This window comes from Sinocyclocheilus anshuiensis, unplaced genomic scaffold (genome assembly GCF_001515605.1).
Source record: "Sinocyclocheilus anshuiensis isolate Anshui unplaced genomic scaffold, SAMN03320099.WGS_v1.1 scaffold285, whole genome shotgun sequence".
In the NCBI taxonomy this organism is placed as follows: domain Eukaryota; kingdom Metazoa; phylum Chordata; class Actinopteri; order Cypriniformes; family Cyprinidae; genus Sinocyclocheilus; species Sinocyclocheilus anshuiensis.
Window position 1 is genome coordinate 285,754 of NW_015539825.1, and position 13,439 is coordinate 299,192.

General features: G+C 36.0%; 1 protein-coding gene across 2 annotated transcripts; it reads left to right on the plus strand.

The window, feature by feature from the left end:
- The first annotated feature begins 6,194 nt into the window (after window positions 1–6,194).
- Window positions 6,195–8,496, plus strand: LOC107684205 (transmembrane and immunoglobulin domain-containing protein 1-like). Of its 2 annotated transcripts, XM_016480417.1 has the most exons (6): window positions 6,195–6,238; window positions 6,573–6,640; window positions 6,876–7,163; window positions 7,690–7,974; window positions 8,063–8,166; window positions 8,308–8,496. In XM_016480417.1, the coding sequence occupies exons 2-6, from the start codon at window positions 6,583–6,585 to the stop codon at window positions 8,323–8,325; spliced, it is 753 nt and encodes a 250-aa protein (XP_016335903.1). In that variant the 5' UTR covers window positions 6,195–6,238; window positions 6,573–6,582; the 3' UTR covers window positions 8,326–8,496. The 2 variants fall into 2 exon arrangements, with proteins under 2 accessions (XP_016335903.1, XP_016335905.1); XM_016480419.1 differs by lacking the exon at window positions 6,195–6,238 and having other exon boundaries at window positions 6,546–6,640.
- Window positions 8,497–13,439: the final 4,943 nt, after the last annotated feature.

A 13,439-nucleotide genomic window follows, 5' to 3' on the forward strand; every position in this document is an offset into this window, starting at 1 on the left:
ATCGTTATCTCTTTCATTGAAGTGAAGCAAAAATTGAAGACCCAGCTAATACTGTATTCAACAATTATGTAAATTTATAGGTCATATGCAGACCTACACTAATTTAATTTAAATTAAATTATCTGGACTCGTTTCCACAGACCTACCGCTCAGACAAAAGAAAAAAAAAAGAAGAAAGAATAGTTTCCACTTTCTTTATACATCTCAGAGGCTTTAATTCCCTCAAAGTTTTAACTGCTGTTTTTTTTTTAAGACGGATACTGTTTATTCTGTTCTTTTGGCACAAAACTGTGCTTTCACTACAAAAAGTATGATCCCCCATCTACATGAAAAATTATGTTACACTGGTAATAATTACCCTACTAAAATGTCTGATCTAATAATCTAGTCCTGGAACAGTCTGACCTGGCCACCTCTGGCTCTTGCTTCAGGGTGAGTAGTATTGACTCAGCGTTGATGAGTACAGGTGCATCTCAATAAATTAGAATGTCATGGAAAAGTTCATTTATTTCAGTAATTCAACTCAAATTGTGAAACTCATGTATTAAATACATTCAATGCACACAGACTGAAGTAGTTTAAGTCTTTGGTTCTTTTAATTGTGATGATTTTGGTTCACATTTAACAAAAACCCACCAATTCGGACTTTGTATCACTGGGCAACAGTCCAGTTCTTTTTATACTGTTTTTACTTGTAAACAGTGCTTGATCTGTGAATATTTATCTCCTGATTCAGACGAGACAACTTTTTCAGTAGAAAAAGCTAGAGGACATTCATTTTAGTCAGATGAGGCAACGGTCTAAAGTTAAAAATGTCTTGATGGATTTGTTTAATACAAACACAGTTTTTCGTTTCACAAGACGTTAACTGATGGACTGGAGTCATGTTGCGGATTATTGTGATGTTTTTATCCATAGCCAGGCTTTGAAAATTAGTGAGGTCAAGGGGGTTTCTATAATAACCCCCTTATTACAGAATTGTGCTATAATAACCCCTATAAATACAACTAATTATATGCACTATTAAAAGTTTAAAAGAGACAGAAATGCAGATGTTTGTGAAAGATGTTTTCTCTGTTTTGGAGGGATGATTATTTTTAAATCATACCCTATTTATTGCAACAAAATTTGTTAATAATTTACTATATTTATGGGGTGGATAATTTTATCAGTTGTTTATTATTCATGCAACCATAGGCTACATATTGCTGTTATAGTTTTTATTTATAACCATTATATAGCTGATAACTTTGTCTAGTACTCTTACGAATGTTTGTGAAAATTTAACTACTACTGAATGACTTAGCATAGACTTATTCATGGCTAGTGTTTGTGTATTTCATTTCGTTCTGTAACCTACTTCTTCTACAGATCTCTGCACTAGTTGCAATGTTGCCAGATATTGCTATTAAAATAAACAAAAAACTATAAATAAATAAAAATAAACCGAAATTATTTCAAATCTTTTGCAAATTAGATTAGGGATGACGATTGAAGCTCCGATGCTCCGACGCAGTTTTCAAAGCACTATTGTATCACACACTGTGCCGATGCTTGTATCGAAATGACAATACCACGTGATTGATGACGTTTGAAGCTTCGAACGTCATGCAGTATCGGAAGGTCGGGACAGCTGGTTTGAAAAAAATCGGCGCTTCGCATGACTCTTGTGTTTGACTTTACATTGACTTGGTTGTGTGTTTGTACACTTATTTGGGATTCATTCAGTAGAATAGTTTAGAATAACCTCAACACCAGACAGAAACTGAATGCACGTCACACCTCTATTGCATTTTATTATGTTCTAGCTGGGGTATCAGAAACCCCAAACAGCTCACCCAAAATATTTTTTGCTACTACTCACGTCAATTATTAATTATAATTACACACTTGTATATTTTATATTATTGATCAATATGTGAATCCATTGACCGGACAACGCATGACACGAGTTGGCACAGATTAAAAACTTTTTCAAACCATCCTCTGCTCCGTGATGTTTTGTTAGATAGACTGGAGAAGGCTAATGCGCACTGTGTTAAAAAGCTTCGAGTAATGAACCGTTTTTCGGCACAATTTGATGAAATCCTCAAACGGTTCAGAAAGCCTTGGTTTCCCATCACTAAATTAGATAAGATAAAGATATCGCTGACCCTAAACCACAACTTCCTACTTTATTAACTTTCTAAAGCGTCAAATTAAAAAACAAGTCAAAAAACTGATCTGGCAACCCTCACTCACAACTCTCTCTAGCCTCGTTCACTCCACCAGTGTCTCGCAGCGATCATTTTTATACCATGGAGTGGACACTAAACAATCTGAATTAAACTGAATTGTACATGCAGACATTCATATGAGGAGTTTAACAGCAAATTAGTCATTCAGAGAACAAATTTTATTTTTGAACATGACCTCATAGCTGGCTACGGGCCTGTTTTTATCAGCTGTTTGAACTCTCATTATGATGGCACCCATTCACTGCAAAGGATCCATTGGTGTGCAAGGGATGTAATGCTACATTTCTCCAAAATCTGTTCTGATGACAATAACAATCTCGTCTGCATGTTGAATGGACTGAGGGTGAGTACATTTTTAGCAGATTTTCATTTTTGGGTAAACTATACTTTTAATATTATTCATTTTTAACACCAAATCATTTAATATTCAAAATATGATCAGAAAAGGAATATCTTGTTATTCTTTGTATTCACTTAAAAAGTAGCAAACTACTATATTATGGTACTACCTCCATTGTATATGGTCATGATAATTGTTAAACAATCAGATCAGATACCATAACACACCTATGGTACTGCCACTGTTCCGTCCTTTGAGTTATGTACTTTGAGTTTTTATTGCTTGGGACTCTTATTTTGAAAATGACCTGACTAATCAAGAGAGCAGCCATTTTAGTTCAGTTTACTCAGCATTATGTTCCATGTGACTGCTGCTACAGTTTTCTGTAATGTACATGCCTTCCAAAGCATTGTCCGTACGTAATTTTTGTAAAATGTGTAAATAGAGAACATTTCCTATGCTGTACTTGTAATAAGTAAGCGTTGTTATATATGTTAATTCTTCTAATTGCTTAAACGGTTAATTCTGCCTTTTCAGCTTTTATATGTGAATATGTTTTGCATTCTGTTTACTTATAGCACTTTATTTCTTTATTGTTTTTTGATAGTTTCACTCTCATTCAATGCACATTGGAGTAAACATCAGGAGTTTTGAAAACTATACCCTGGCTCCAGTCTTTATTTGAATGGAGTTTGGCTTGCTGCTGAATTGTGTTCACACCAATCTGACCTCCCGCTCTCTCGTGAAGCCAACAAGGAAGTGACTTAAACTGTAATTCATCAACTGGCCGCTAGAGGCTGGCTGCAAAAGGGAGTCAATCCCATAGACACCCCATGTTAAAATGCCCAACTTTACAGCAGAAAAAAACATGTTTACAGCCTGGTTCAAAAAATGATTTTGGTCTATATAGCTAATTTTGCCCTTCATGACAACTGTGAGGGGGTGAATTTTTTTATAACTCATCCGTTTAAATTATATTAAGCCTTAAAGTTCTGCATAATTAAGGGCGTGGCCACTTGAGTGACAGGTGGATTGCCGCTGCTGTCACCACCGTCGAGCTAGGTGGGCGTGGTTTCAACAACCCGTTCCCGCCTCTTTGCCCATCTTCGATTATCGGGAGTGACGCGCGTTGACGCGCTGCCAAGATGGCGACTGCCGCCTCTGCCCACTTTTGAGCTTCAAAAACTTCGTCGGAACCCTACGGGTGACGTCACGGACACTACGTCCATGTTTTTATACAGTCTATGGTTCACACATATAAACACACAAGGAAAGCAGTACCACAGTAGAATTGAGTTATATGTTGGTTAAGATATTTTGCATATTGTTGAGATATTGATAGTGGGAGATATTGATAAATGCTCAAAAAAAATAAAAGAAAATGAAGTCAATTGTTCGATCTCTCACTGCACAACCTGCCAATGACAGAAATACAACCATTATATCATATGTCCACCTAAACACTGGGTTTTGAGGTTATTATACAAACACAATATGAGTTATTGAGCTACTCTGTTGGCAGGACAACATACATCATTACTTTAACCATGTTTAGGTTATCATCAGTTAAGATTACCTGAGAGACGAGTGTGTCACATGCAAGGGCCAGGCTGCATCCTGTGGCTGTTATGGTTACATTAACAGTCTGAGGGAGACAAATACAGAGTTCTGGCATGAAACTCTAGATGGCGCAGTCCGATAAATCTAACTCGATCTGACCTAATTACATCATTATCACATGGCACAGCTGATTGGTTCTCTCGCTGCTCAACATTCAAATATATGACTAGTGCTTGCCGTAACAGTTGCAGCTTGCTTTAGAACAGCGAAATCAACATCTAAGATAAGTGAATGCTCTTCTAATCCATATCGCTGTGTGTGTTGCGTGGTCTGCCTAATTTAATAAAAAAATGAGCAACCATAATCAAGTTTAAACTAAGTGTCATGTTAGCAGTTTGCATTGTATGCAGGAGCGAATATTAAGTTAGCAGCATTTAGCATCTGTGTTTATACAGCTGGAGCAAAACGCAGTTTAGAGCATATGTAATCGCTCTGAGGACACGCCGATAGTAACGGACATGAAACAGGTTAAATTAAATAAGCCATTTTGTGCATGCATTTCAACAGGGGTTCGCCATATACATCGGTGATTATCCCAGTGTTCTAGTTCGTTATTTCTAAGGTCGATGGGTTTTTTTTTGAAAAAGAAAGAACGAAAAATTAAAAAAAAGGTTAAATGAATAAGAAATATTGAATATTCTGCACTATTAAAAAAAAAAAAGTTAGGATTTGTAAGTTTTAAGTCATGTAATGTATAGTATGTGTGTATATCTATATGGGTAGCAAATTAGAACAACCTTTAGCCTTTCCTTGCAAGTTATCCATGTCTTATCTGATATGCAGTAAGAAATGCTGAAGATTGAAAGGTGGAATGGTAGGGGAATAAAAGGAATGAAAGGTATGCACTAGCATGCAATAAAACAGTGTATCTTCTCTTAGACATGCATGCCACATACAGTATGCACAAATGCATGCATACAGTTAATTGTGTATAGTATGAACATGGACATGAATGCACTCACATTTTTAAGCAAAGACTGTCAACTCTGTTTTTATGGATGTGTAATCATTTCTTTTCACACAAGTTTTCACATTTTTTTCTCCAAATGTTTATTCATCAACCTTTTGAGGTTCATTCACTAACTGCCTTCTTCAGTGCATATTGCCCCGTTCAAAGATACAGTTTTATGTTATGACAAAAAGACAAAGGTTCATGACAGCAATGACTCTTAAAGAATGATTACTGTTAGTTATGATGTTTCTGTTCTATTTCAGCCATAATCAACAAATAAAAAAATAAAAAAAAGGAACAAATACAGAGTGGGAAAATATACTAATAAATATGACAATCAAAAAGTTAATTTTAAACTGTATTAAAGAGTTAAAAAACAATCTTGTAAAGCTTTAGTGCACGTGATTTTATGTATTTATTTATTTTTGTTCTTGTATAAACCTGTGATATCTGTAAATGTTCGCTACAATTTGACTTTGATCATTAACATCATTAGCTCACAGTGGTCAAACTGGGCCCCCTGGTGGATAATAATTTAGACCATATTATGTAAACCACATAATACATCTTTTGTTTTAAAATTGGGGCGAAACATGTACAACATGCACTAGAAAACATAATTGTTACATAATTTTGTAACAACTATTAGATCAGTTTCAACCATCAGATTGATAACAGCTATGCCATTATATGCAGTACAGTATGTTCCTTAAATATATAACAGATATCAAACACTAAAGGAATGCATGATTCATTCTGGGTTGGGACATGTATTTTTATATTTAATGCTTTTGGCATTGACAGAAAATAGAACATTACATTTCTCTTATCGCAATTTTTTTTATGGCTGTGAGACTATATCTTTATAGGAGTTCTCTCTTTTCATCCTTCCCATTCCACCTGGAGAGATTAAGATGACACTTAAAAGCCATTCAGCCTATTTTTGCACAACACTAAAGGGTCTGTGACCGTGAGGGGAGGTGATTTCCTGTTAAGTGCTGTAGAGCAACATAATAGACACAAGCTTCTTCAGACTTCATGCAACTTTTGGATTTGGCATTTTCCAGAGAACTGTCGCAAAAAGCTTAGGTGAGTAAACGGTCATGAAAAGGGGCTCTGAAATTCTGAGAACGCAATTAACATTTCATATATTCTGTTAATAAAATAAAAATTTCCTTCAAAAACCTGTATGACTTTTTTTCTTTGGTGGAACACATAAGATTGTATATATATATATATATATACACAGTGAAAGTCAATAGGATCCAGTGTGGCTTAAGTTTAAAGCTATTTTCTTAAGTATTTTTGGCAAAATATGAAGTAATTTGAAGAAAATTTCCATAAAACATTCCACAAATCAGACTTTTCATACATTTTTCCAGACTTTTTTATATGTCTTTTTGTCATTCAGGATATCCGGCAGATGTACAAAGATGAAAGTATTGGTTGGCGTTTCTCTGCTCCTGCTGTGCTTTGTCAGTCGCGTAAAAGGTAATGTATCACTACATGTTTTCAAAGTGTGATGCTTCCAAGCAGATCCAAATACTGCCTGTTCTAACATTTAACCAAATGTTGTTCAGTATATCAAATCAGAAAGAGTGATTTAACCTGTATTAACCTGAGTATTAACCTGTATAGGACATGTACAGAGTATTAACCTGTACTGCAACAATTTTGGTTTGTTATGCCTGAATGAACTGCTCGATAGTTAATTTTCTCTAAACAGCAGTCACCGTTGAGTCATGTCCACTGGCTACCGGAAGCTTGCTTCGGACAGAGGTTGAGAAAACGGTCACTCTGACTTGTATGACTGATGAAGGTATCGACCCATCCAACCAAAAAGAATTGCAGTGGTTCCGCAATGGTGCCCGGGTGAACCTGACAGAAGAAAACCGCCTGTACCAGAGTAGTCTTTGTGTACAGCCTGTCACTAAAGAGGACAACGGAGTTGTCTTTACCTGTCAGTTGAAGGGTGATGCAACTGTGAACAGCTCCATCGAGTTTGACGTCCAGTGTAAGTTTAACGTTCAGAATACTTGGGGGAATATGAGAAAACAAAAATATTTTGAAGGGTGAACTGGCAGGTTTGGGATCCATTCATTTCTGTTCAACAGTTTCAGAATGAACTCCACAAGGAATCTATTTTCATTAAATGTACACTGTTGACTAAGTTAAGGAATCCAAAGTTATATCCATTTTTACAACTTCATTGCCATGACAATGGGCCTCCATAACCCTAAAACCCTAAACAGTTTTACAGTTTAAACAATAAAAACGTTTTAATTGAATTACTAATGTAAGTGTTTTAAATGAACTGTAAAACTTTTATTGGGCCTTGGATTGGAACTTGCATTGAATCTGGAATATTCCTCAAAAATAAACTGGAATGAAATTGAGCCAAACTCATGAATATGCTGCTGCAATATGTAAGTGACTTGTGAAAAAATGTTGGGTTTTCTACTTTGGATGTTGGTAAAACTAAATAGTTAGCAGAATTGTCCGGCACTGTTTTATAAGCTTTGAATGCCATTATATTACAGATCCCCCAGACCTTAATGACACTAAGGAAGTATTTGTTGAAGAAACAAGTGATGTTGTTCTGTCCTGTGATGTCCGTGCCAACCCGCCTGTAACTGTGACTTGGAAAAAGGATGGTGAAGTTCTGGATCTGATCTCTGGTAGTTACAAAACAACCAATAACGGCATTACCGCTCTGTTATTAATCACAACAGCTAAGCGCGATGTACATCAAGGAACGTACATCTGCGAAGTAAACTCATCTGTCTATGGAATTATGGGCAGGACCTTTATCATTATGGTTGAAGGTTTGTGGTCCTGATTTAACTTTATTTGTACTTTGACTTTTTGTACCCTGTTTTATGTGAAATTTATTAAATGTTTCTTCTCTCTTAGATAAAGTGCTAAGGTTCCCTCTAGGACCCACAATTGCTGGAGTGGTGGTGGTTTTATGTACAATTGTATTTGCAATTATCTCTAGGAGGAATAAAATTATTAAGGTTTGTCAGCTTTTTGATTATCACCATGGTTAAAAAAATAAAGACAACTGTCCTGTTTAAAATCTACACTCTCAGAAGATTTTTTTTTTTTTTTTTTTTTTTAAAAATTTAAAAAGGCTTTGTCTTTTTGGTGTCCTATAGTGCATCAAACCAAATTGAACATCTTCACATGGAATTGCATCTCAGGAATTCAAACCACAGCTATTTGAGATGTTGAGCATTGAGAAGATCAGACTGGAATGCAAGTAACCATTACTGGACTGGCAAATGGGACACCACTCCTAAATATAAATTAGTAATTCAAAAACAAACATCTCCTTTCATTCCTGCTTAGCCCCTTTGTTTTATTATTGTTAAATTATAAAGTGAAAAGATGTCTGTTAAATAACTCTTTATATTTGATTTACTATGATTTCCTTGTGTGTTTCTCCTCAGATTCCAATGTTATTGAGCAATTGCACTAAAAGGGCATTATACTTCTCTGAGCCAGCAAAGACACTCCTAGATTGATGGCTGTTTGTTAGGGACACAGTAAAATAATCTCTTTAAAGTGAATTGCAAGATTTTACGTTCTCAAGGACAGGATTTTTATTGTATAAATTGGCCTGTTAAATGTAGAAGTTATTAACCTTTAACCATCCACTCATGTCATGTATGTGACCCTGGACCACAAAACCAGTTGTAAGTTGCACAGGTATATTTGTAGCAATAGCCAGCAATAGGCTACATTGTATGCCTATGGGTCAAAATGATATTTTTTTGTCTTTTATGCCAAAAATCATTAGGATATTAAGTAAAGATCATGTTTCATAAAATACATTTTGTAAATGATAAAAAATGTGTTATAATTAGTAATATGCGTTGCTAAGGACTTCATTTGGACAACTTTAAAGGCAATTTTCTCAATATATATATTTTTTTTTTTTGCACCCTCAGATTTTCAAATAGTTGTATCTCAGAAATGGAAAAAGCTTATTTATTCAGCTTTCAGACGATGTATAAATTTCAATTTCAAATTGACCCTTATGACTGGTTTTGTGGTCCAGGGTAACATATGTGGTTGTAATTATAAAGAAATGTTCCATTCTATCCTAATAAGGTTTAGGTACTTCCACTGTTTGCTTTCTACATTGTATGTCAAGTTAAATGCTGAGACAAATAAAAATTAAATCATATTTCAGATTTGTTGGACACTTAATGGCATTACTGGAGTGTAGCCCACGAAAAAATGGGGGTGCTGGGGGTGCGGTGTTAAAAATAATTGAATGAACAATATGTAATACAAAATAAATAATATTCATTTTATTAATTAGTATATTCATTAAAATTCATTGAAAAAAGTAGCCCAAGCCTATAATGACAAGAAGCAACAGTTAAATATGAGTTAAGTTGAATCATATAGTGTCAGTCTTCTCGCATCACTCTTGTCACGTGATATAGTGGCACTTGTATGTGACTAAATCCATGTATATTTCAATGTATGTGATTTATATCCTTGAAAATCATAAAGGCAGAGGCGGACAGTAGTGAAGTATTTTTACTCCGCTGTAAAAGTAGAACTGTCAAATAAAAACTTTGTAAGGGCAGAGCAGGTCATAGAGAAGTAGTAATGATTTTGACATTGTACATAACTGAATTAACTGTAAAAATGTGTTGCTAAGTTTTTAGGAAATTATATATGTGCTACACAAACACATTTTATTGTGACTTAAATGTGATTCCCATTTCAGAATGAGATCCCAGACTGTGCACTGTTTACCACTATGACTTTTGGTAGTGACACAGACACTGCATCTGAGGGAGAGCAGGAGAGCACAGACAGGGTTGATATTCTCACTGCAGCTAAGGCAGAATCTCATAAGGAATCACAAGCAGTGGTTCAGAGTGAAACACTTTGTACTGACAGCACTGTAAATACAACAAACTTGCCAAAGCCCCTTACACATTTGTTTGATGAGAATCACAGTTTACTGTCACAAGATAAACTACAAAATGAGCTAGATAAAATCATGCTAACCATCCCTGCTTACTTTAGTGAACTGAATTGTAAGCACCTCCAAGAGAGTACACGGGGTCAGTCCTCTTGTGAACAGTGGTTCGAGCAGAGACAGGGCCGAATCACTGCAAGTCACTTTAACGAAGTGTTAAGATGCAAGACAAGACAAGCTAGCTTGACATCTAAAATCATGGGCTACACATCCAGCAGAAATGCACCAGCCTTAGCTTGGGGTAAGAACAACGAAAAACTAGCTAGGGAAGCCTTTACTTCAAACCAGATGATTTGTCATGACAGATTGAGGGTGGAAGAAGTTGGTTTAGTAGTAAATCCAAAGTTTCCACATTTAGGAGCCAGCCCAGACGGAATAGTCCATTGCAAGTGCTGCCCACCTGCTACACTTGAAATAAAATGCCCCTTGAAGTATGCAAATATGTCCATACCTGATGCTATCAAAAGCAGTTTTCTGTCTAGGGAAAAACTTTGAGCTTAAAAAGGACCATGCATACTATGCACAAGTTCAGGGGCAAATGGCAGTGTGTGAACTCAAAACATCATACTTTGTAATTTGGACAACAGAGGAGTGCCACACTCAGAAGGTAGAGTTCTCTGAAGAGTACTGGGCTCAGATCAGACCAAAACTAGAGCTCTTCTACAGACAGCACATTCTCACAGAAATCTGCACACTCAAACTGAAGAAACAATTTCTGATTGCAGAGGCTTCCTGTTTGTGTAAAAGAATGTCTAAAACATCTGTCACACAGTGCTCTGTCTGTCACAAGGTGTTTCATCTGAAATGTGTAGGCTTAAAAAGGCATCCTGGTGATCAATGGTTTTGTTCAGTGTGTTTGCCATAAGCCACATAAACGTGAGATCATACACCGCCTTCTTAATAATCTGTTAAAAGTTAATTTAATTTTGTTGTCAAATACATTTAATCAACTGCAAGACAGCAAATGTTCGAGTTAAAAAAAAAAAGTTTAATTGTAGGTAGTTAGAAAATAAATAAAAATCAAAAATAAGTCCAAGAAAAATCTATATACAACTGACATATACAGTGCAACTTTTCATGTGCTAAATCTGCCACTAATATTAATGCTGTACACCATCAATAACAAATTAAATCAATGACAAAATAAAGGTTTTCTAACCACTTGTCAGTGTCTATGATACATTTTTCTACTGAATTAATGACTTGTCCAAATTAGATAATGCAGAACATACTAGTAACATTTTATCAACTGTTGCCACTGTGTCTTTGGGTCTTCACTTGACCAAGTTTATGGGGAGCGTTTGTCGCAAAATACAGTAATTTTTAATGCGGCCAATAGCTCTTTCCACATGAATCCTCATCCTTGACATGTGACGTGACACGGACACTTCCTGTCCTGAAAGCGGTGTCTTTCCACGAGTTGAAGCTGGTATGAGTAGCTGGACCCCTTTTGCAGCAAAATACTCAGGGAAACTAAACCCTCTGTCAGCCATGACAATGCCTCCTTCTTCCAAAAGATCAATTAAACCAGACGATTTGGTGATTGTTTTGTCACTGGCTCTCCCACCCCAAGACTTCGAAAGGAATGTGATTGACCCTGTTGGACTGATGCCAACCAGGAATTTGATGGTGTTGTGGGACTTATAGTTGGAGTAGGTCATTGCTCTTGCACTGAGTGATGTTGGTCGATCAATGAATATCTCGCTGCAGTCTATGATACACCTCACTGCATTGAAAGGGGGGCTTCTGAACAGGGTAGGAAGATTCTTTTTAATTTCTTCCCTTGAAGGCCAATGAATTAGAGAGGTGAAATGCTGTGCCATGATGTTCAACCAGTCATGAAATATTGTAGAGATTGTTGCACAACTGCAATGAAACCTGAAGGCAAGATCTTTATGAGTGAGGCCAAGTCTTAGTTTCATTAAGACTTAAGTAAAACTGGAGAGCTGTTGGAGGGCTCAGTGTTCTCGGACTCCAAGCAGTGGTGAGATATGTCAGAAGTGCGAAGAATACTTTGGATGAGCGAAGGCCAGTGTAGAAGTGAATGATTTGATCATCCTTTAAATCCACATCGGATTTCAGTTGTTTCCTCTCACAGGTGAGTGTTTGAACCTTTGACTCTAGGCTTCTCACTTGGTCTTTGTAAGATATGTTCAGTTTCTCCGTGTCTTCAATATCCCTCATAGTGAGATCTGTTCCAACACACATATCACTGTAGGACTTAACTTCTGTTACATCTGTGTCCATGTCCTCTACTTCCTCCGCAGTGTTCATCTCATATACCTCTGATGCTTGTCTCAGAGACCTCTGATATCGAGGGGTCAGGTCTGTATGGAAGCTTTGATGGAATGTAGTCTGGACTTAGAGGGTCATCTGATGGCTTGCCTAAAGACAAAAGTAGAAAAACATGATTGGGATAAGCTATAGTTTTTCCCGAAAACAAGGTTATTTTTCTTACCCCATTAGTAGATCATTTTGCTTGTTTTAAGCAAAAACTTTTTTTTTTTTAGACAAGACAATACTTTTTACTTGTCTAGTAAATGCTTCTTGATTTAGGACTTTTTCGATATTTGGACTAGAAACGAGGCAAAAATACCAAGCAAGAAAAGCATTTTATGCAGTGTAGATAGAGCCCGACCGATATGGGTTTTTTGGGGCCGATACCGATATTAGGGAGTAAAAAAAGGCAGATACCGATATATCGGCCGATATTCTTTGTGTATATTATAGTACAGTACCAGTCAAAAGTTTGGACACTTTCCCATTCGTTTGTCCAAACATTTGACTGGTACTATATATAGAATACAGTATATACATAAACAGAATATATATACATAAACACATTTTTTGCAATGATCACTCAAATGTGGTGATCAAACACTTATAATGGTGACAGAGATATGTAAGGGCATTTAACAATTTAACAATAAACTTGCGATGAGTGCGATGCACAAAGTAACGGGGTATTAGTTGTAACACACGTGGTTTGAATATTTATTTTACCATAGTAACATTTACATTTTTTATCTGTTTTTATTATTCATTTAAAATGAGACAAATCTGCTATTATTTTAATCTCCAATCTGTTATTTATCAGTTCAGATAGTTTTTTAATGCTTTGATTACTAGCAGAAGACACGAACCAGTTTTAAATTCCAGTTGCGCAGATGGGGCACGTTGTAACACTGCGTTACAATGTGCTATTCTATGACATTAGCGATGTAATTTACACTATTTACTTTAATTAATTTTAATGAGAAACAACGAGAAACAGGTGAATAAAGA